General features: G+C 47.8%; 1 protein-coding gene across 1 annotated transcript; it reads right to left on the bottom strand.

The window, feature by feature from the left end:
- Positions 1–2,515: 2,515 nt before the first annotated feature.
- Positions 2,516–6,044, bottom strand: LOC121872248 (mucin-1-like). The gene is made up of 3 exons (XM_042374914.1): positions 5,972–6,044; positions 4,785–5,395; positions 2,516–2,989 (listed from the first exon to the last, which is right to left on the bottom strand). Exons 1-3 carry the CDS (start codon positions 6,042–6,044, stop codon positions 2,516–2,518), a joined length of 1,158 nt encoding a protein of 385 aa, XP_042230848.1.
- Positions 6,045–21,237: the final 15,193 nt, after the last annotated feature.

Here is a 21,237-nt window from a genome sequence, read left to right as displayed (position 1 = left end):
CTTCCTTTCTACATCATCTCCTTCAATACACAGGGAATAGAACAAGGTAACATTTACATTACTTCATTAACTCAAAACACGAGATCAGCTCACACAAGGCCTCGTGTTGCTCAGGCCAGGACACTAAACGCCACGCCTTTCTCTCTCCTCTCCTCCGCCACTACCATATCAACTTTCCTTTCAAACAATCATATAAACTAGAACCCAAACGATGACCTCCACAAAATACCCCAACACCAGAACAATAAACCGCATATAAATAAGTTTTCTAGAGTCTTTGAACACTATGAAGAAACATGAGACGTACAGCAGCTCTCTAGGTATAACAATATCTTAAATACTTGGGATTAATCATTGTTCGTGATGGTTCAGGTGAGCTTGTACCATCTTTCTCCCCGTCAGCCGTAAACTCAGCTGGTGTGAATGTTAAAAAAAATGAATAATGTTGCTCGGTGTTATCTGATGGTGTTTACAATCGGTCTGGTTGTATGACACTCGTCTGGATGTTACTCAATATATTTCTAAAATATATAATTATCATATAATTTTAAATTGTAATTATGTGGAGAGGAAATTCCAAAACACAGCCTCGGCAGAATATTCACCAATAACGTTACTACACAAAGAAATAATTTACTGAATCTTATCGGAACAGAACGTGTAATTTATGAATAGTGAGGAATGAAAGTGGACATTCCTGTGACGCTGGAGTTCCCCCACAACACGTAGCTTTAAGCATAAACATTATAAAGACAGGAATGAACCGTAGTGATAAGACATATGGAGCTACGGTAATTATTGGTTCTATATTTACCATGATATAAATAGTCATGTAAACCGAGAAGATTAAGAAGATATAGAAGTAGAGGGAACAAAGACAGGGACACAGAGCAAAGACAACGACAACAACAACGGCAACAACAACAATCACAACAACGACAACGACAACGGCAACGGCAACGGCAACAACAAAGACAACGACAACAACAACAACAACAACAACGACAACGGCAACGGCAACAACAACGACAACAACAAAGACAACAACAACAACAACAACAACAACAACAACGACGACAACGACAACAACAACGACAACAACAAAGACAACAACAACAACAACAACGACAACGACAACAAAGACAACAACACAAGAGGTAACCGGGCCAGAGAAGCCCTACCGAGGCTGGAGGAGTTGAGACAGACTGGGATGAGTTTTTTGTGGCTCCTCCCTCACACACACACACACACGTACATGATGACACTTACACACACACACACACACTAACGTATGCGTCACCAGCCTGGTCGTCTTCTCTCAACTCTACCAAACAACGTCGGCTAGAGAAGGTACAGAAGAGGGCCTGCAGAATCATGCTCGGCGCAGAATACTCCGGCTACAACAACGCTCTCTCCACCCTGGAAATGCCATCCCTCAGTGACCTCCACCACCAAGCACTAGCAAGGTTTGGCAGTGGACTACTGCACCATCCTCGTCATCGCCACCTCCTGCCACCGGCATTCCCCCGCCCACCTCGCACAGTCCGCCACTACAACAAAATTCAGCCCATAAGAGCCCGCACTGATAGATATAAGAATAGCACTCCTGATTAATGTACTGTACAGCCCTGTAAATGTATTCAATGCATATCATTATGTCTAAATCAAATGTAAGTTTGCATATTTTCAGCCATCGGCTGCAACTCTATTAAAAAACCGTTTATTATTATTATTATTATTATTATTATTATTATTACACACACACACACACACACAAACGTACATGATGACACACACACACACGTACATGATGACACTTACACACACACAGAAACGTACATGATGATACTTACACACACACACACACACCCCCACACATACATGATGACACTTACACACACACACCCCCACACGCACATGATGGCACTTACACACTACCACACGTATACATTATAACTACTTACACACAACGGAACACATACGAACACATGATGGTAACAATAACATCAGCATCAACCTCTTCTACTCTAGCCCAGGTGATATACACAGGGTAGGGTAGGGTAGGGTAGGGTAGGGTAGGGTAGGGTAGGGTAGGGTAGGGTAGGGTAGGGGGTAGGTTAGGGTTAGGTGACATACAGGTTAGGTTAGGGTTAGGGTTAGGTTAGGTTAGGTTAGGGTGACATTCACAGGGTGGAGGGGGGGCCGGTGGGTCTTATCTAACGTATCGGACAACAAGGAAGCTGTTTGTCTTTCTTAACATATTAAACCCAGATAATAATATAATGTATTACGTGAGAGGCAGGTGGTCCCTTCTGTTGCTGTGTGTGTGTGTGATTGCTCTCTGTGCTGAGGAGAGAGAGAGAGAGAGAGAGAGAGAGAGAGAGAGAGAGAGAGAGAGAGAGAGAGAGCATGCTGTTGTGGGGGGGTGACAAGGAGGGCGGCCTCACCAGGAGCTACTGTACCTGCCAGGGGGAGTGTTCTCACCTTGCCTACCCCGCTCATACAGTTAGTTGTGTCACCTACAGGAGCGCGAGGCATTGTTCCCGCAGTTAGAAGGGCGACAGCTCATGTTATGGCTCATATTTTCGTGACCGGACATGAAATATGGATGTTCTTGAGTGTGGTGTGATGTTCTTGAGTGTGGTGTGATATTCTTGAGCCTGATGTGATGTTCTTGAGTGTGGTGTGATGTTCTTGAGTGTGGTGTGATATTCTTGAGTGTGGTGTGATGTTCTTGAGTGTGGTGTGATGTTCTTCTGGTGTGATGTTCTTGAGTGTGGTGTGATGTTCTTGAGCCTGATGTGATGTTCTTGAGTGTGGTGTGATGTTCTTGAGTGTGGTGTGATATTCTTGAGCCTGATGTGATGTTCTTGAGTGTGGTGATGTCTTGAGTGTGGTGTGATATTCTTGAGTGTGGTGTGATGTTCTTGAGTGTGGTGTGATGTTCTTCTGGTGTGATGTTCTTGAGTGTGGTGTGATGTTCTTGAGCCTGATGTGATGTTCTTGAGTGTGGTGTGATGTTCTTGAGTGTGATGTGATGTTCTTGAGTGTGGTGTGATGTTCTTGAGTGTGGTGTGATGTTGGGAGTAACAATACACTACACTACTTATAATTACATGTTTTACGGCTCATCGAAAAATAAGATTCCCTGGCTTATTTAACGTTAAGATTAGCCATCCTAACGCTACGCTAACCTAACCTAAATTAACCTAATGTAACTTAACCTAACCTAATACCAACATAAACTAACCAAACATAGCTTATTACACCTTAAGAATAATCATCCTAACCTTAGCCTAGGCTTACCTAACACTAACCTAACCCATCCTAACCTAACCTAGTCTAGTAGTCTAACCTATCTTAACATAACGCTGACCTAACCTAATCCAACCCAACCCAACCCAACCCAACCCAACCCAGCCCAACCCAGCCCAGCCCAGCCCAGCCCAACCCAACCTAATTCAATTTAATTTAATTTAATTTAATTTAATCTAATCTAATCTAATCTTAACTTATGTAATCTAACCCCCAGGTAGCGTTAGAGTGTTAAATCAAACAATTGATACAAGCTTAGGGGTTAATCTTGAGGTGGTCTGTTAACACATGTGCCTGGACACGTTTACAACAAATTACACATTTTTTTCTAGGTTAGACTGAGAAGAGGACATGGGCCGCTCTAGGCTCGTAATGCTGAGACCCTTATAGTCTGTTGGATCTTCGTGTAAAAGCGAAATAAACTTATATATTTCTCTTACGTTATCTTCTTCTGAACTCTGAATTATTTCTTTATTTTTGTATTTTTTTTTTTTTCATAAGCTGACAATATTAACCTTGGGCTGTATTTCCCGTATTCGCGCCGTGTGTGTGTGTGTGTGTGTGTGTGTGTGTGTGTGTGTGTGTGTGTGTGTGTGTGTGTGTGTCCTAAACTAACGCTAAAACCCGTCAAGATGATGAATTAAAAAAAAATCAAAAAAAAAAAAAACTTAAATAATTTTCTTATTTAAAACCAGTGTAGCGGTAAGACCAGCACCACCCACTCCAACCCGCCCTGAATGAAGCGTGCCAGTGGAAAGTGATCCATGGCGCGGGTATAGAGTACAGAACACTTACATTACTGTCCGCAGGTGGAGAAAGCTGGATATAATGACCGTGATAATGTTGGACTTTCCGGCAGTAGACGCTGATGAATATAATGATGAGGAACATAACTAGAGTATAGATTTAATTAGGTTATAATGAAGAGAAAATTGGAATTGCGACTCACGAACCAGTAGACACATATTGAAATGTTACTGCAGAAACAATGACACTCCAGCATAAAATGTAATTAGGTATGAGACAACACCTTAAACGAACTCCTCCTTCAGATAAAGTGACTAGACTGACTCCTGGACGATGGTGGCTGGAGTGAAGACAGAATACAAGGGATGGTGGCTGGAGTGAAGAAAGAAGGAATGGACTGGTGGTTGGAGTGAAGGCAGAGGACAGGGGCTGGAGTAATGACAGAGTACAAGGGCTGGTGGACGGAGTAAGGACAGAGTACAAAAACTGGTGGATGGAGGAAGGACAGAGTACAAAGGCTGGTGGACGGAGTAAGGACAGAGTACAAGGGCTAGTGGCAGAAGGGGAGAGAGAGAGAGAGAGAGAGAGAGAGAGAGAGAGAGAGAGAGAGAGGACAAGGGTGGGTCCCGTGTGCTTGGGTTGCGTGTCTGGAGGTGATCACAGTACAAACTGGTTATAAAGCAAACCAATCATGATGCTGGTTATAACTCTGCTTTTATTACCACTAATAAAGTACGCTCCGTAGTGTTGCTTATAGCACACGACTTGGCCCTAAGACTGGTGTACGACGTGACTCTCTCTCTGCTGTTGGCCGGGCTGTTGGTGGCCAGGCTGTTGGTGGCCAGGCTGTTGGTGGCCGGGCTGTTGGTGGCCAGGCTGTTGGTGGCCAGGCTGCTGTTGGTGGCCGGGCGGGCTGTTGTGGCCAGGCTGGTGGGCCAGGCTGTTGCCGGGCTGTTGGTGGCCAGGCTGTTGGTGGCCAGGGCTGTTGGTGTCGTTGGTGGCCAGGCTGTTGGTAGCCGGGCTGTTGGTGGCCGGGCTGTTGGTGGCCAGGCTGTTGGTGGGAGGCGGTCCAGCTGTTTGCTGTTGGTGGCCAGGCTGTTGGTGGCCGGACTGTTGGTGTGGTGGCCCGGGCTGTTGGTGGCCGGGCTGTTGGTGGCCGGGCTGTTGGCGGCCAGGCTGTTGGTGGCCGGGCTGTTGGTGGCAGGCGGGCTGTTGGTGGCCGGGCTGTTGGTGGCCGGGCTGTTGGTGGCCAGGCTGTTGGTGGCCGGGCTGTTGGTGGCCGGGCTGTTGGTGCGGGCTGGCTGTTGTTGCTGTCGGGCTGTTCGTGGTCGGGCTGTTGGTGAAAGTGATGGTCACACTGAGGGTGATTAGGCTGTTGGTGGTCAGGCTGTTGGAGGTCAGGCTAGTGGTGGTGAGGCTGATGGAGGCGAGATTGTTGGAGGCCAGGCCCGGTGGTGGTGAGGCTGATGGAGGCGAGGCTATTGGAGGTCAGGCTGGTGGTGGTGAGGCTGGTGGTGGGTAGACTAGTAGTGGCTCCCGTTGGCTCATCAGATGCCCTTCATAACTGGAAAGAACACTACCATTCTCTGTTCAACCGAAGTTGATACAGATGTCCAGATGACACAGGTACCTCAGCGCCCGGAGCTAGTCCACCTCCACAACCCTCCATCCCATGTCGAGGTAGCCACTGCCACCAAACAGGTGAGAAAAACAAAGCCATGGAACACGATGAAATTCCAGCTGGGTCATATAAAGCAGGAAAATCCCTACTGACCAGCAGCTTCCACTCTAACCTGGAGAAATTTTGGCAATAGTTGGAAGTTCTCCACGAACCCAAAGCTGGCACCATTATCATTATTTATAAATAAAAGGGAAACATATGAAACCGCAGCAGATACAGCTACTGTACATTGTTGACAAGATTCTCGCTCACGTCCCTTAACAGACTTCTCACAGATGCGCAAAATTTCCTTATGAGTCATAATACAGTTGACCGTCTCGCTGCATTCCTGACGTGATCTTTGCTGCCCACCACATACAGGTTATTGTTGTTATAATGTTAATACTGCGCTCCAACAACGAAGGTCTTGAAGCGTGTAACAACGTTAGTAATACGCTAGTCCAACAACATTAAAGAAATATGAGAGATAGAGTTGTCTAATACATACAGGAGAGCAGAGAACAGCTTCGTGACCTGTAAATGGCCATCATTGACCTTTGCTATGGCTTTTAACTCTATCAACTGGGAAATACTTTGAAGTCCCCTCAGTCGCTTTTAATGTCCACTAAAATTCGTCACCATTATGAGTTAACTCCATGATGGCATGAGCAGCAGTGTCCTTCATAGTAGCAGCCATCTAAACGGGAGTAAATCAAGGTTGTGCACTGGCACCAACCCCCTTTTTAACTTCTTGGCTGCCTTTCTTACACCTGTCAGTGCCAATCTAGCTGACGGGGTGAACACGCAACACCAGACGAAGGGATAAAGCTAAAAAAATAAAGAAAAAAGTGCTAAATCGACACCCGCACCCGAGAGACCATCACCTCCAGCTGTGCCGCTTGAAAAGGTAATACAAGAGAACGACTAAATACTGACTGAGGCAGACATACGCTGCCTCCACTCCTCCCGCACTACAGTAGATATCGCCCCCAATTACTGTACAACCTCTGCGGACAACCCTACTGATTCAATATTTGCCTCAACGCACTAGATGTCACATTTCACACGTACAACCTCTCGAGTTATCTTAAGAGCTAACCAACCTTCGAAGATGACATCACTGAAAAATTCCCATAATTTTATCGAAGACGAACGATCGTCTTAGTCGACTTCGAGGATAGAGTTGGTCTGGCTGTTGGTGTTGTCCTAGATCTTGGTGTTGTCTTAGCTCTTGGTGTTGTCCTAGCTCTTGGTGTTGTCCTAGCTCTTGGTGTTGTCCTAGCTCTTGGTGTTATCCTAGCTCTTGGTGTTGTCCTAGCTCTTGGTGTTGTCCTAGCTCTTGGTGTTGTCCTAGCTCTTGGTGTTGTCCTAGCTCTTGGTGTTGTCCTAGCTCTTGGTGTGTTGGTGGTGTTGTCCTAGCTCTTGGTGTGTCCTGCTTCTTGGTGTTGTCTAGCTCTTGGTGTTGTCCCAGTGGTGATGTCCTAGCTCTTGGTGTTGTAGCTCTTGCTCTTGGTGTTGTCCCAGCTCTTGGTGTTGTCCTAGCTCTTGGTGATGCCCTTGGTGTTGTCCTAGCTTGGTGTTGTCCGAGCTCTTGGTGATGTCCTAGCTCTTGGTGTTGTCCTAGCTCTTGGTGTTGTCCCAGCTCTTGGTGTTGTCCTAGCTCTTGGTGTTGTCCCTAGCTCTTGGTGTTATCCTAGCTCTTGGTGATGTCCCAGCTCTTGGTGTTGTCCTAGCTCTTGGTGTTGGCCTAGCTCTGGTGTTGTCCCACCTCTTGGTGTTGTCCTAGCTCTTGGTGTTGTCCTAGCTCTTGGTGTTGTCCTAGCTCTTGGTGTTGTCCTAGCTCTGTGGTGCTGTCCTAGCTCTGGTGTTGTCCTAGCTCTTGGTGTTGTCCTAGCTCTTGGTGTTGTAGCTCTTGGTGTTGTCTAGCTCTTGGTGTTGTCTAGCTCTTGGTGTTGTCCTAGCTCTTGGTGTTGTCCTAGCTCTTGGTGTTGTCCTAGCTCTTGGTGTTGTCCTAGCTCTTGGTGTTGTCCTAGCTCTTGGTGTTGTCCTAGCTCTTGGTGTTGTCCTAGCTCTTGGTGTTGTCCTAGCTCTTGGTGTTGGCCTAGCTCTTGGTGTTGTCCTAGCTCTTGGTGTTGTCCTAGCTCTTGGTGTTGTCCTACCTTGCCATTCATACCATCTTACTGTATGTATTACGGTTCCTCCCATCACCCAAGTCATCCATAGTTCCTCCCATCACGCCAAGTCATCCATAGTTCCTCCCATCACGCCAAGTCATCCATAGTTCCTCCCATCACGCCAAGTCATCCATAGTTCCTCCCATCACGCCAAGTCATCCATAGTCCCATCACGCCAGTCATCCTCTCCCATCACGCCAAGTCATCCATAGTTCCTCCCATCACGCCAAGTCATCCATAGTTCCTCCCATCACGCCAAGTCATACATAGTTCCTCCCATCACCCAAGTCATCCATAGTTCCTCCCATCACGCCAAGTCATCCATAGTTCCTCCCATCACCCAAGTCATCCATAGTTCTTCCCATCACCCAAGTTATCCATAGTTCCTCCCATCACCCAAGTCATCCATAGTTCCTTTGTGTTTGTTATTTCAGCGGTAAGAAAGACAGTACAGGGCATAGTGCTCTCTTTCTCTCTCTCTCTCTCTCTCTCTCTCTCTCTCACAGATTACTGCGCCTTCGGGAGATGGACACGAGTCTGGTCATCAACACAAGAGCTTGAGATTGATACGAGTTTTTGGTGGCTTTGACACCTGCAAGTGACTGACACACACTAGATGGGTTACATGACACCTGCAGGTAACTGACACACATTTCTCCACTTCCAGGTGAATGACACAATCATCTGACAGCTAAGACACCTACATTGACGATGGTTACGACACCTCCACTGTATTGACACAACTATAGAGATTACAATAAAACAGTATCTCCAGGTGGCTGACACAAGCAGGTGAGTCGCCGTTGTGCTGTACCTAAAAAAAAAATTACTAAAAGAATATTGATAATAAAACAGGTTTTGTAACAATAGACAAAGAAAGAGAAAAAAACCTGGTAACTAAGGAACAAAAACACATGGAAGGAAGCAAGTAGTCAGGAGTGTTTTTGTTGTGTTTGTTATCTAGGAATAAACGAATACCCGGGGTGAGTAGATTACAACAATGAGAAGAGGAGTTGTAGTTTGATCTCTGTCATTGAGAGACAATCAGTAAGAACATATGACGAGAAGTTACTATCATCATCATGGTTTCTCCATTATTAAGAGCCAAGGAAGACATGCTAATACTTTTTTAACCCGTTAGTTTTATTGGGGAATCAATACATTTACGTATAAAAAAACTCGATTGGATTAACTAGAACTTTTAACATTTTCAGAGATTAACTTGGGAACTATTGTATATATTTGAAAATTCGATTACGTCACAAAATGTTCAACCCAATGTGTGTTTCTCGCTTGTTTTTATACGTACGTGTGTGTGTGTGTGTGTGTGTGTGTGTGTGTGTGTGTGTGTGTGTGTGTGTGTGTGTGTGTGTGTTTGTTAATGCTTTCGAGTTAGCTCGACTGTATACCGATGCGAACAAGCGCCAGCACCGGAAAGACAGTGCTGCCGCACTAGGCGTACCCCTCCACACGTACCGGACGACCCTGCCGTCATATCGGCCTCTCGAGCCACCTCAGAGCTCACTAACGAAGGTGACGTCACTAATAACTCATATTATTACCTGTATGTCATTGCTAGTTGATCATTATACTCGACTTCGCGTGACAGGAAAGTAGTAGTAGTGTACGTGTTTGTGTGCGTGTTTGTGTGCATGCGTGTGTGCATGGGTGTGTGCATGGGTGTGTGCATGCGTATGTGCATGTGTGTACGTGTGTGCAACTACACGCGTATGTGTGTGTGTGTGTGTGTGTGTGTGTGTATGTGTGTGTGTGTGTGTGTAAACAGGGAGGGTTAGAGGCCACACACACCCACAGTCACAATATAACTGTTGGCAGACTCCCTCGTGCAAGACACTGGTCGCTGGCATTGGTTATTGATATCCTGTCATGATACACAATAACTATATTCTCCTTCAGGCGGCGAGACAAGTTACACTCCGCCTCGGGCTCCCACACGGTGAACACCCTTGAGCCAGCAGCCCTCACTCACCTCAAGGGGGAGCGTGGGGCGCCATTACTCACATACCTTGGCTTATAATCTCGGCTGGAAATCGGAGAAAAAACAATTATATCCAACTCGTTTGATGAGTATCACTGAGTGTTACATGTGGCTCACCACCTCGGCCAGCCGGCACACACGTCCCGCAGGCCATGGACCATAACATTAACACCTATTGCCTCCTTATCTTCACTAAATGAGGCGATAATACACTGCTACAATAACTGAGATCATCTACTTTATCACGTTAATGAATCAAACATTGTCTTTAAGTGACTAGTGTACACTGGAGGCAGGGGCGGGGCGGGTTTTGGGACCTCGGGGCAAGTGGTGGGGCAGGTCTTGGGGCTTTGGGCAAGTGGTGAGGCGGGTCTTGGGGCTTCGGGTCAGCTGATGAGATAAGTGATGGGGTGGGTCTTGGGGCTTCGGGGAAAGTGGTGGAGTGGGTCTTGGGGGCTCGAGGCAAATGCCACGGCAAGCTGCGGGGTAGGTAATGAAGCAGTAGTGAAGCGGATCCTAGGTCTCGGGGCAGATCATGAAACGGTAGTGGGGTGGGTCTTGGTGCCCCGGGGTAAATGGCGTGGCAGCACTGGGGCACGTCTTGGGGCTCAAGGGCAGATGGTGAAACAACGTTCGGGCGTGGCCTGGGCCCCAGGGGCAGGTGTTTGAGGAGAACCAGGGAAGATCTTAGGGAACCGAGGCATAGGGTAATGTAACAATGGGTGGTGCAGTTCTGGGGCAGATGGTGAAGGGCCCAAGGCAGGTGGTGAGGCAGCGGAGGGGCAAGTCCAGAGGCTCCGGGCAGGTGGTACGAATGACGAAGAGAGTTATCAGGCTCCGGGCTCCTAACAAGTGCCACCACCACCACCACTACCCCAGGCCCGAGGAACACAGGTGCTCACTACACCGCCCGCAAGTGTGGACAACAGAGGCGCGACATTATAGTGACCAGCAGGTGTTGGTGTACCATTATAGTGACCAGCAGGTATTGGTGTACAATTATAGTGACCAGCAGGTGTTGGTGTACCATTATAGGGACCAGCAGGTATTGGTGTACCATTATAGTGACCAGCAGGTGTTGGTGTACAATTATAGTGACCAGCAGGTGTTGGTGTACCATTATAGGGACCAGCAGGTATTGGTGTACAATTATAGTGACCAGCAGGTGTTGGTGTACCATTATAGGGACCAGCAGGTGTTGGTGTACCATTATAGGGACCAGCAGGTATTGGTGTACCATTATAGTGACCAGCAGGTATTGATGTACAATTATAGTGACCAGCAGGTGTTGGTGTACCATTAGTGACCAGCAGGTGTTGGTGTACCATTAGTGACCAGCAGGTGTTGGTGTACCATTATAGTGACCAGCAGGTATTGGTGTACCATTATAGGACCCAGCAGGTGTTGTAAAAATTAAATATAGTAATCCAGGACCAGCAGGTGTTGGTGTACCATTATAATGACCAGCAGGTGTTGGTGTACCACAGTGACCAAAGCAGGTGTTGGTGTACAATTATAGTGACCAGCAGGTGTTGGTGTACCATTATGACCAGCAGGTGTTGGTGTACAATTATAGTGACTCAGCAGGTGCTGGTGTACCATTATAGCGACCAGCAGGTGTTGGTGTACCATTATAGGAATCTGCCAGCAGGTGTTGGTGTACCATTATAGTGACCAGCAGGTGTTGGTGTACCATTATAAGGACCAGCAGGTGCTAGTACCATGATAGGGACCATAATTCAGCAGGTGTTGGTGTACCATTATAGTGATCAGCAGGTGTTGGTGTACCATTATAGGGACCCTCAGCAGGTGTTAGTGTACCATTATAGTGACCAGCAAGTGTTGGAGCACCGTTATAGTGATCAGCAGGTGTTGGTACCATTATAGGACCAGCAGGTACAGTACCATTAGGAGTGACCAGCAGGTGTTGGTGTGCTATTAGAGTGACCAGCAGGTGTTGGTGTGCTAATAGTGACCAGGCAGGTGTTGATGTACCATTATAGTGACCAGCAGGTGTTGGTGTGCCATTATAGTGACCAGCAGGTGTTGCAGTACCATTATAGTGACCAGCAGGTGTTGATACCATTATAGTGACCAGCAGGTGTTGGTAAACATTATAGTGACCAGCAGGAAAGTGGTGTACCATTATAGTGACCAGCAGGTGTTGGTGTACCATTATAGACCAGCAGGTGCTGGTGTACCATTATAGGACCAGCAGGTGTTGGTGTACCATTATAGTGACCAGCAGGTGTTGGTGTACCATTATAGTGACCAGCAGGTGTTGGTGTACCATTATAGTGACCAGCAGGTGTTGGTGTACCATTATAGTGACCAGCAGGTGTTGGTGTGCCATTATAGTGATCAGCAGGTGTTGGTGTTAGTGTATGGTAACAACCAACGTGTCTCTAACAGTTACTGCAAATGATACGTTAGTTCTCACACAACACAGCAGTAACCCAACACAGCAGTAACACAACACAGCAGTAACACAACACAGCAGTAACACAACACAGCAGTAGCCCAACACAGCAGTAACACAACACAGCAGTAACACAACACAGCAGTAACACAACACAGTAGTAACACAACACAGCAGTAACACAACACAGCAGTAACACAACACAGCAGTAACACAACACAGCAGTAACACAAATACAGCAGTAATACAACACAGCAGTATCCCAACAGCAGTAACACAACACAGCAGTACACAACACAGCAGTAACATGCAACACAGCAGTAACACAACACAGCAGTAACACAACACAGCAGTAGCCCAACACAGCAGTAACACAACACAGCAGTAATACAACACAGCAGTAACACAACACAGCAGTAACACAACACAGCAGTAACACAACACAGCAGTAACACAACACAGCAGTAACACAACACAGCAGTAACACAACACAGCAGTAACACAACACAGCAGTAACACAACACAGCAGTAACACAACACAGCAGTAACACAACACAGCGGGTACTGACCAGTTTCCTGATTTCCTCCGAATTAATTCATGGACACTGATCATCATTTACAATTTAACAAGTCAACTTTTTCCAGGTGAGGACACGGTTGAGCGGATGAGGCGGCGCGCGATAATTAAGCGTCACCTAGCTCATCCGGGACATCACACACGGCGGCTATACTCAGGTGTCTGGTGGCTGGGGTCCGGCTTATCACTAGACGGTTGACCACAGAGTTGATGGCTGAAGGTCTGTGAATTAATCTCATGCATGGATGGAACTATGAAGTACATCTGGGTTATGTCGACTGCGTCCTGTACTGATTAGGAAAGATTATCTTCTTCACATCATTAAATTTGCTCAAATCGCATTAGGAAAATTGCACAATGATTTGAACTTTATGAGACGAAAATTGTAGAGTGCCAGAGCTGTGTGTAATGGTCATTTAACGCCTTGCTTAGCCCATGAAGCAAAGATAAATTACGTTTAATCACATGCAATAATAAAACTTATGATGGCGGCGCGGCCACAAAAAAGCCACTTAATGAAAGGTTCAGAGTTCAGCGGGAGATATAAACTCGTGAGGCCAACAGCGTAATCAGAGCACGTCGCTGAGAGCAACCCTGATGGTCGGTCCTGGCAGCGTGGAGGCTCTCGCGGCCACGCCTGATCTTCAACTTTATTATTATATGTCATAACAAAAACCAGAGAGCCACACCACGCACCTGATGAGCCACCCTGAGCCAGTCGTGTTGTTGCTTCTGGCTCAGGTGACAGTTGATAATACTGTACTGGGTCAACACGGGTGATTACAGTATATAAATACTCATACCTCGCTTGTTCGGCTGAAGCCAGAGGCCACTACCAATTAGACTCACCGCCAGGGTAACCAACACTCCGCTTCCATTTCAGGTGAATTACACACTGAGGTCTCTGTACAAAATAATTAACCGGTTCACATCATTCACACACAGCTGCCCAATACACGTCTTCACACACCCGGCCCAGCTGACCAATCACACCACCTTACTGCACTACTCATCCTTCCCTCATTACCTCCCTACACCAATTTACGAGCTGCTGGCCTTCACAACATCTCCGGCCAGCACGGTGCCCACCTACCTGTATACCCTCACACTCTTACAACTCCATTATATACTTGATCACTCAATCTATCTCTGACTCACTTTATTCCATCTCTTGCTCACACTCTTTCTTCATCATTCCACCTCTTCCTTAATAGTTCTACCTCTTGCTTCATCCCTGCACCTCTTGCTCTCTTATTCTCTCTCTCTCTCTCTCTCTCTTGATTATACAGCATACTTCTCGTCCAGTCATTAACCCCCCCGCCCACTGTACCTTAACACACACCTCCTGCCAACTTACTATACAACGTTCACTTTTTTTTCTTTTACCATACGTACAGACACACCGCCGTGACACTACTGGGAACATCACAACACCACGAGTTACTTAAGGCACATGAAGATACTACTCCATGTTGATAAGTTAAACTGGTGATGTAATTGAAGTGTCACCTTATTCTGCCCTCCTCCACCATCGTCCCTCCCTCCTTCAGCTCTTCTTCCTCCTCCTCCTCCTCCTTCAGCTCTTCTTCTTCTTCTTCTTCTTCCTCCTCCTCCTCCTCCTCCTTCAGCTCTTTTTCTTCTTCTTCCTCCTCCTCCTCCTCCTCTCTACACCTGGTGGCTATAACCCGACAACCTCGTCCACACCTTCGAGAATTGCCTTCCTTGTAAACCTTGTCTCCACCCCAAGAATCTTTTTCTCTGCAGATAAAGAATTTTCTTGCCACAGTTGTAAGGAATTAAGGTTCTAGTGACTGTCGCCGTCCACAGCCTCACGATGCTCTCCAGGTAATTGGTTTTAGAACTGTTAAATGAGCGCATAAACAAGTTTTTCATTATAGAGTTTGGTAAAGTTAATGACTTAGCTTGTCACATTCTTATTCTGGCCAGTGACAGTTCAGACGCAGATAGTAAACGGCAATGGTTGAAATCGTTTTTTTTTTTCCGTGTATGAAATTTCTTTGATGCTGGCCGGTGACAGGCGGACTCATAAGACAAGGTCTGTTTTACATCCAAGTGGCGATGTTTCATCTTCTCAGCCGTGTTTTTAGCGGTCTTAACACATGGATAATTTTCACATTGTAACTTTTGAGGGGTTGGGAGTCATATTTCCCCTCTCCCTTCTTGATCAATGGCCCCTCATAACAATAATGTGTCGACAAGATATACGCGTTACACAATTATACCGACAGAATGAGTTTGTCACAAGAATATGCCAGTGGAATTGTTTTTGTTGCAGGAGTTAGTTAACGAAATGTTTTTGTCAGGAGAAGACACTGATGGAGTGTATTTTGTTACGAGAATAAGTGGAGGGAACGTTTATGAGACAAACTTATGCTGGTTAAACGTTTGTCACAGGACTATAACATACAACTGGGTGTTTTCCTTATAAGTGTATAATAAGTATATACCAGTGGAATGTTTTTGGTCATAAGAATGTAATTTTTTTAATAATCTGTCATATATTTCAGTCATAAGGTGTCAAATAATTGTTTTTGGCATAAGGTGTCATATGTTTTTGTCATAAGGTGTCAAATAAATGACATAAGATGTCAAATAATTGACATAAGGTGTCAAATAAATGACATAAGATGTCAAATAATTGACATAAGGTGTCAAATAAATGTCATAACGTGTCAAATAATTGTTTTTGTCATAAGGTGTCACATAAATGCCATAAAGTGTCAAATAAATGCCATAAGATGTCAAATAAATGCCATAAAGTGTCAAATAAATGCCATAAGGTGTCAAATATGCCTATCAAAAAGTGTCACATAAATATTTTTGTCATTTTTCTTTACATAATGAAAAGCTGCGGATTTTCTCGACACGGGAATATACCAACCAAAACATTCTCGCCAGATGACTATAACAACGTGTCCACGATGACGTCACGAGGAGAGGACTGGGGGGAATGTTATCACCGCAATGAAAAACACAAGACCATCTCCTCCTTTCAGTGTCTTCCGCGTGAGTCAAGACTTACATTGCATCACCTGAAGATTAGACACCCTTGTTTTATCACCTGAAGATTAGACACCCTTGTTTTTTCACTTGAAGATTTGATAGCTTACCTTATTTCACCTGAAGAGCAAACCACACTAGCCTAGCTTAGCCCACCTTAAACTAGCTTAAAATAGGCTAGCCTAACCTAAACTAGCGTTAGGGTGTTCAATCTTCAGGTGAAATAAGGTGGGGATCTAATCTTCAGGTGAAATAAGCAAGGGTGTCTAATCTTCAGGTGGTCCATAACATTCTCAGTCATCAATATAATAAGAATCTGACTCATTCACATAGGAGAGAAAGCCCACCCTGCCCACCCTACCCACCCTGGTCACCCACAGCGGAGACCGTCACACCCCGCTGGCCCCCTCCCTCTGTGTGTGTATGTGTGTGTATACCTTCCGTGTGTACCTTCTGGTTATGTGTACCTTCTGGTTATGCATACCCTCTGTGTGTACCTTCTGGGTGTGTGTACCTTCTGGGTGTGTGTACTTTCTGGGTGTGTGTACCTTCTGCGAGTGTGTACCTTCTGGGTGTGTGTACCTTCTGGGTGTGTGTACCCCCCTGGTGTGCGTACCTTCCGGGTGTGCATACCTTCTGGATGTGTGTACCTCCCTGGTGTGCGTACCTTCCGGGTGTGTGTACCTTGTGGGTGTGTGTGTACTTCCGGGTGTGTATAATATCAGGGTGTGTGTACCCTGGGTGTGTACCTGGAGTGTGTGTGTACCTTCTGGTGGGGGTGCATACCTTCTGGATGTGTGGTATTCTGGTGTGCGTACCTTCCGGTGTGTGTACCTTGTGGGTGTGTGTACCTTCTAGGCGTCAATCTTTGGTCGAATTTGAAATTGAATTTTGCCGTGGACAGCAACTAGTTCATTGTGCACCCCATAGTGAACGGTAACGCAATATGGACTATAGAGTAGAGATAGGTCCTTCTGGTCGTGTGTACCTACAACAGTGTGGTCGTGTGTACCTACAACAGTGTGGTCGTGTGTACCATAACAGTCTGGTCGTGTACCTACAAGTGTGGTCGTGTGTCACAGTCTGGTCATGTGTACCTACAACAGTGTGGTCGTGTGTACCTACAACAGTCTGGTCGTGTGTACCCACAAGTGTGGTCGTGTGTACCTACAACAGTGAGGTCGTGTGTACCTACAACAGTGTGGTCGTGTGTACTTACAACAGTGAGGTCGTGTGTACCACAACAGTGAGGTTGTACCTACAACAGTGTGGTCGTGTACCTACAACAGTCTGGTCGTACCCACAACAGTCTGCACCACAAGTGTGGTCGTGTGTACCACAACAGTGAGGTCGTGTACCCACAACAGTGTGGTCGTACCTACAACAGTGAGGTCGTGTACCTACAACAGTGAGGTCGTGTGTACCTACAACAGTGTGGTCGTGTACCACAACAGTGTGGTCGTGTGTACCTACAACAGTGTGGTCGTGTGTACCTACAACAGTCTGGTCGTGTGTACCTACAACAGTGTGGTCGTACCTACATGTGAGGGGTACAAAGCAACACGTAACACAGGTAAAATATTTCCACCATAAGAAACACCTGGTTGATACTCTGGTTATTAACAGGTGTGTGGCGGACCCCTGGCAGCCATCACTGTCTTCCTTGTTCACCTGAGCAGCCACCCTGCTTAATTACGTTTCGTGAGAGAGATACACAACAAGCAGAACACGGTTGAACGTTCGTCTGGCGTAACGTTCAGAAGTTTGAGGGAACACCTGACGCTAATAGCCTCTCTTAATGGTGATGTGTTTTAACGTCAAGGGGTTAACTCTCTAACACTGGGCTACTGAAGGCTGTATGACTGTCTTAATAGGTTATCGTTATTAGATCTGTGTGTGAGAGAGAGTAGAGGTGAATGAGGGCCGTCCATGCCCCCGCCTGCCCCGCCCGCCCCGCCCGCCCCGCCTGCCCTAAATAACTCCCGGATAAAAACTCAAGGCTCATCCATTCTTCCTCGTCTATTCAATCCCATTTCGGAAAAACTGCTTAAGAGAGCTTAGTAATATTCACCTTTGTGCGCTGGTCTAATCCTCTAAAACATCCATGTAAGGAGAAAGAGATGGCACTTCCTCCTCCGGCAGAGAATTGTGGTGTAATCGGGTTAAGCCGTGTATGGAAAAGAGGATTCGACTTCTTTGTCTCGTCAATAGGCACCTCTGTGATGTCGTGTAAAAGATGTGGGCCCGGCTAATCTGGGCATTGATCGTTTTGTAACCCGCGGCTAATATCTGGTCCATTTCACGGTCCTTCTGGATAATGGCGAGGGAGGAAGCAGTAAAAACGTCGTGGTGGTGGTCTGCATTCTCGGCGCGCCCCGTTCACCGCAACTCACCTATATTTTCTTTACAGCTGTGTAAGATTAACTGTTTCCTTTAACTCTTCTCTCGTATCGTAAAACGGTACATACAGTATATAGATTATATTATTTACCCAAAAGAGTCTTAGAAATTTTAGTTTAGTTATGTGTTGAAGATTAAAGTTTTATAAAAGAGTGTGTGTTAAAAGGTTGGGACGTATGTGTGTGAGGGGGAGGGGAGGGGCGCGTGACGTGAATGGTCGGGTGCACGTGGCGGGTCGAGCTAAAAATGCAGGGGTCAAGCGATGGGAAAATAGGGATGTCAGGGAACACACTTTAGGGTTTACGGGGGATATTTTGTGTATACTGTGTTACCTCCGCCTGTGTGTCCTGCTGGGTGTTCTGTGTACCCCAAGGTCTTGTCTTGCCTCTGGTGATAATATTCAAATATTTCTTGATATACATCAGGCGAGGTTGGATAAAAAGAAGGATCAGTTCCAGAATGGTTGGGGCGCGTGTTTGTGTGACAGGCAACATAAAGGACGCGTCAGTGGGTGTCCACGGTGAAGGAGCGATGAGGGCGCCGAGTAAACATGAATAAAACACTGCCGGTCCAGAAGACATGAGCCCGGGGCGGTGCACACAACCTCCAGTTTCTCTTGGCTACGGGCCTACGACAGGTGCACATGTTACTATATACTAGTTTATTGCCCATTTTTAAAGGACAAAATAATAATTAATACAATCTACAAGGAGAGGTGAACAGGCGAACCATAACAACGACATAAAAAGCAGAATGTAGCCATCAGACACAAGTGAGGGTCCCGGGCGTGTCAGTGGTGACTCTAGACGCCTCTCCTCACCCTAACATCTGCCCCTGCAGGAGGTGGTAGAGGGAGAGGAGGGGGGGAGAGGGAGAAGAGAAGGTTCTGGGAGGAGATGGTAGCAATGGGGAAGGAAAGGGAGGAGAAAATGATCATGGAGAGGGAGGAGGGGTGGTGCTGAGGAGGGAGGAGATGGAGGTTCCTACAGAGGGGTGAGGAGTAGGTGGAGATGGGGGAAGGAGAGGGAGTGGAGGAAAACCGGAGGAAAGTGAGAGCTAGGAGGAGGTACTTGGGAGGAGGTGGGGAGGATGATGTGAAGAGGAGGGGAGGTGCTGGGGAGAATGGGGGGGAGGTGCTGGGGGGAGGTACTGGGAGGGAGAGAAGGTTATAAGAGGCACTAGGGTCGTACCAGGGAGACGCCAGGTAGCAGAGGGGGGGGGGCGTGAGGGAAGGAGGTAGAGGAGAAGGGAGAGGGCGGGAGGACAGGTAGGAGTGAGGGATGGGTAGTATAAGGGTATAGGTGAGAGACTGAAGGCTATTGGGGAGGGAGGATAGAAGGGTAGGAGTGAGGGAGAGTAGGGATGAGGGAGGGAGTAAGGGACTGAAGGTTATTAGAAGGGTATACTGAGTGGGGGGAGGGTGGAGGGTAGAAGGGTAGGAGTAAGGGAGAGAATGGGGGAGGGAATGGGAAGGGAAGTAAAATGAAAACTTGCCGTAAAAAGAGACAGAAAGGCACTTTAGGGATTAGCTAGGAATTCAAAGACAGAGGGTAGGGCAGGAAACTAAGGGCAGAGGGTAGGGCAGGAAACTAAGGGCAGAGGGTAAGCAGGAAACTAAGGGCAGAGGGTAGGGCAGGAAACCATGGGCAGAGGGTAGACAGAAACCAAGGACAGAGGGTAGGGCGGAAACCATGGCGAGGGTGGGCAGGAAACTAAGGCGGAGGGTGGGGCGGAAACTATGGGCAGAGGGTAGGGCAGGAAACTAGGGCAGAGGGTGGGGCAGAAACTAAGGGCAGAGGGTGGGGCAGGAAACTAAGGGCAGAGGGTGGGGCAGGAAACTAAGGGCAGAGGGTGGGCAGGAAACTAAGGGCAGAGGGTAGGGAGGAAACTAAGGGCAGAGGGTGGGGCAGGCTTGTATAGGTGTGAGGGGTGTTGGAGGGAGGAAGGAGGATGGAGGAGTAGGAGTGGTGGAGGGAGGAAGGAATGGTGGAGGGAGGAAGGAGTGATGGAGGGAGGGAGGAAGGAGGGTGGAGGAGTGATGGAGGGAAGGAGGATGGAGGGGAAATGAGTGATGGAGGGGAGGAGGAGTGATGGAGGGAGTGAAGGAGTGATGGAGGGAGTACTGGAGGGAGGGATGGAGGGCCACACGCCTGAAGGTATTAGGCGTCACACAGGTCAGAGGTCATGAAGGTAAAAAGAGCTGTAAAGAGGAAGGTGGGTTGTTGGGTGGGGTAAGGGGTGAGGGGGGGGGGTGGGGAGGGGGTGAGGGAGGGGGGTGGAGGGAGGGGTGAGGGAGGGGTGTGATGGATGGGGGTTATGGGGGGTGTGAGGGGAGGGGGGGTATGGAGGGGGTAGGGAGGGTGTGGGGAGGGGGTGGGGAGGGGGTAAGGGAGGGTTTTGGGGAGGTGGGGTGAGGGGGGTGAGGGGGGGGGTGGGGATGGGGGTGGGGAGGGGGTGAGGGGGGGGTGAGGGATGGGGGGTGAGGGTGTGTGTGGGGATGGGGGTGAGGGGGGGGATGGGGGTGGTGAAGGAGGGGGTGGGGAGGTGGGGGGGTGGGGGAGGGTGTGAGGGATGGGGGTAAGGAGGGGTGGAGGGGAGGGGGAAAGGAGTGGCAAGGAGGGGTGTGGAGGGGAGGGGGGTGAGGGAGGGGGTAGGGAGGGGTGTGGGGGGAGGGGGTGAGGGGAGGGGGAGGAGGGGGGAGGGATGGGGGGTGAGGGAGGGGGGGTGGGGGGAGGGGGTGGGGTTGGGGTGGGGGGTGTGGGGAGAGGGAGTGGGAGAGTGTGAGAGGTGAAGGGCAGGTTGGGGAGGGGTGAGGAGGAGGAGACGGAAGGAGGGAGGAGGGGGGGGGTGGGTGAGGGAGGAATAGGAAGGAAGACAGACAGAGATAAATAAGGGGAATATAAAGAAATGAAGTGGGAGACGGGT

The sequence above is a fragment of the Homarus americanus genome, unplaced genomic scaffold, assembly GCF_018991925.1.
Source record: "Homarus americanus isolate GMGI-L3 unplaced genomic scaffold, GMGI_Hamer_2.0 scaffold5589, whole genome shotgun sequence".
NCBI classification, from domain to species: domain Eukaryota; kingdom Metazoa; phylum Arthropoda; class Malacostraca; order Decapoda; family Nephropidae; genus Homarus; species Homarus americanus.
The sequence above is the reverse complement of the archived record's forward strand: the minus strand, read 5'-3'. Positions and strand labels throughout refer to the sequence as shown.

Coding starts and splice junctions, on each gene's coding strand:
- LOC121872248 (XM_042374914.1), bottom strand. CDS start 6,044: ATGACTCATAAGGAAATTTTGCGCATCTGTGAGAAGTCTGTTAAGGGA. Junction 5,396..5,971: donor GCGAGAATCTTGTCAACAAT/GTACAGTAGCTG, acceptor TTTCACCAACAG/CCCGACCACGAACAGCCCGA. Junction 2,990..4,784: donor CGGAGCGTACTTTATTAGTG/GTAATAAAAGCA, acceptor ACATCACATCAG/GCTCAAGAACATCACACCAC.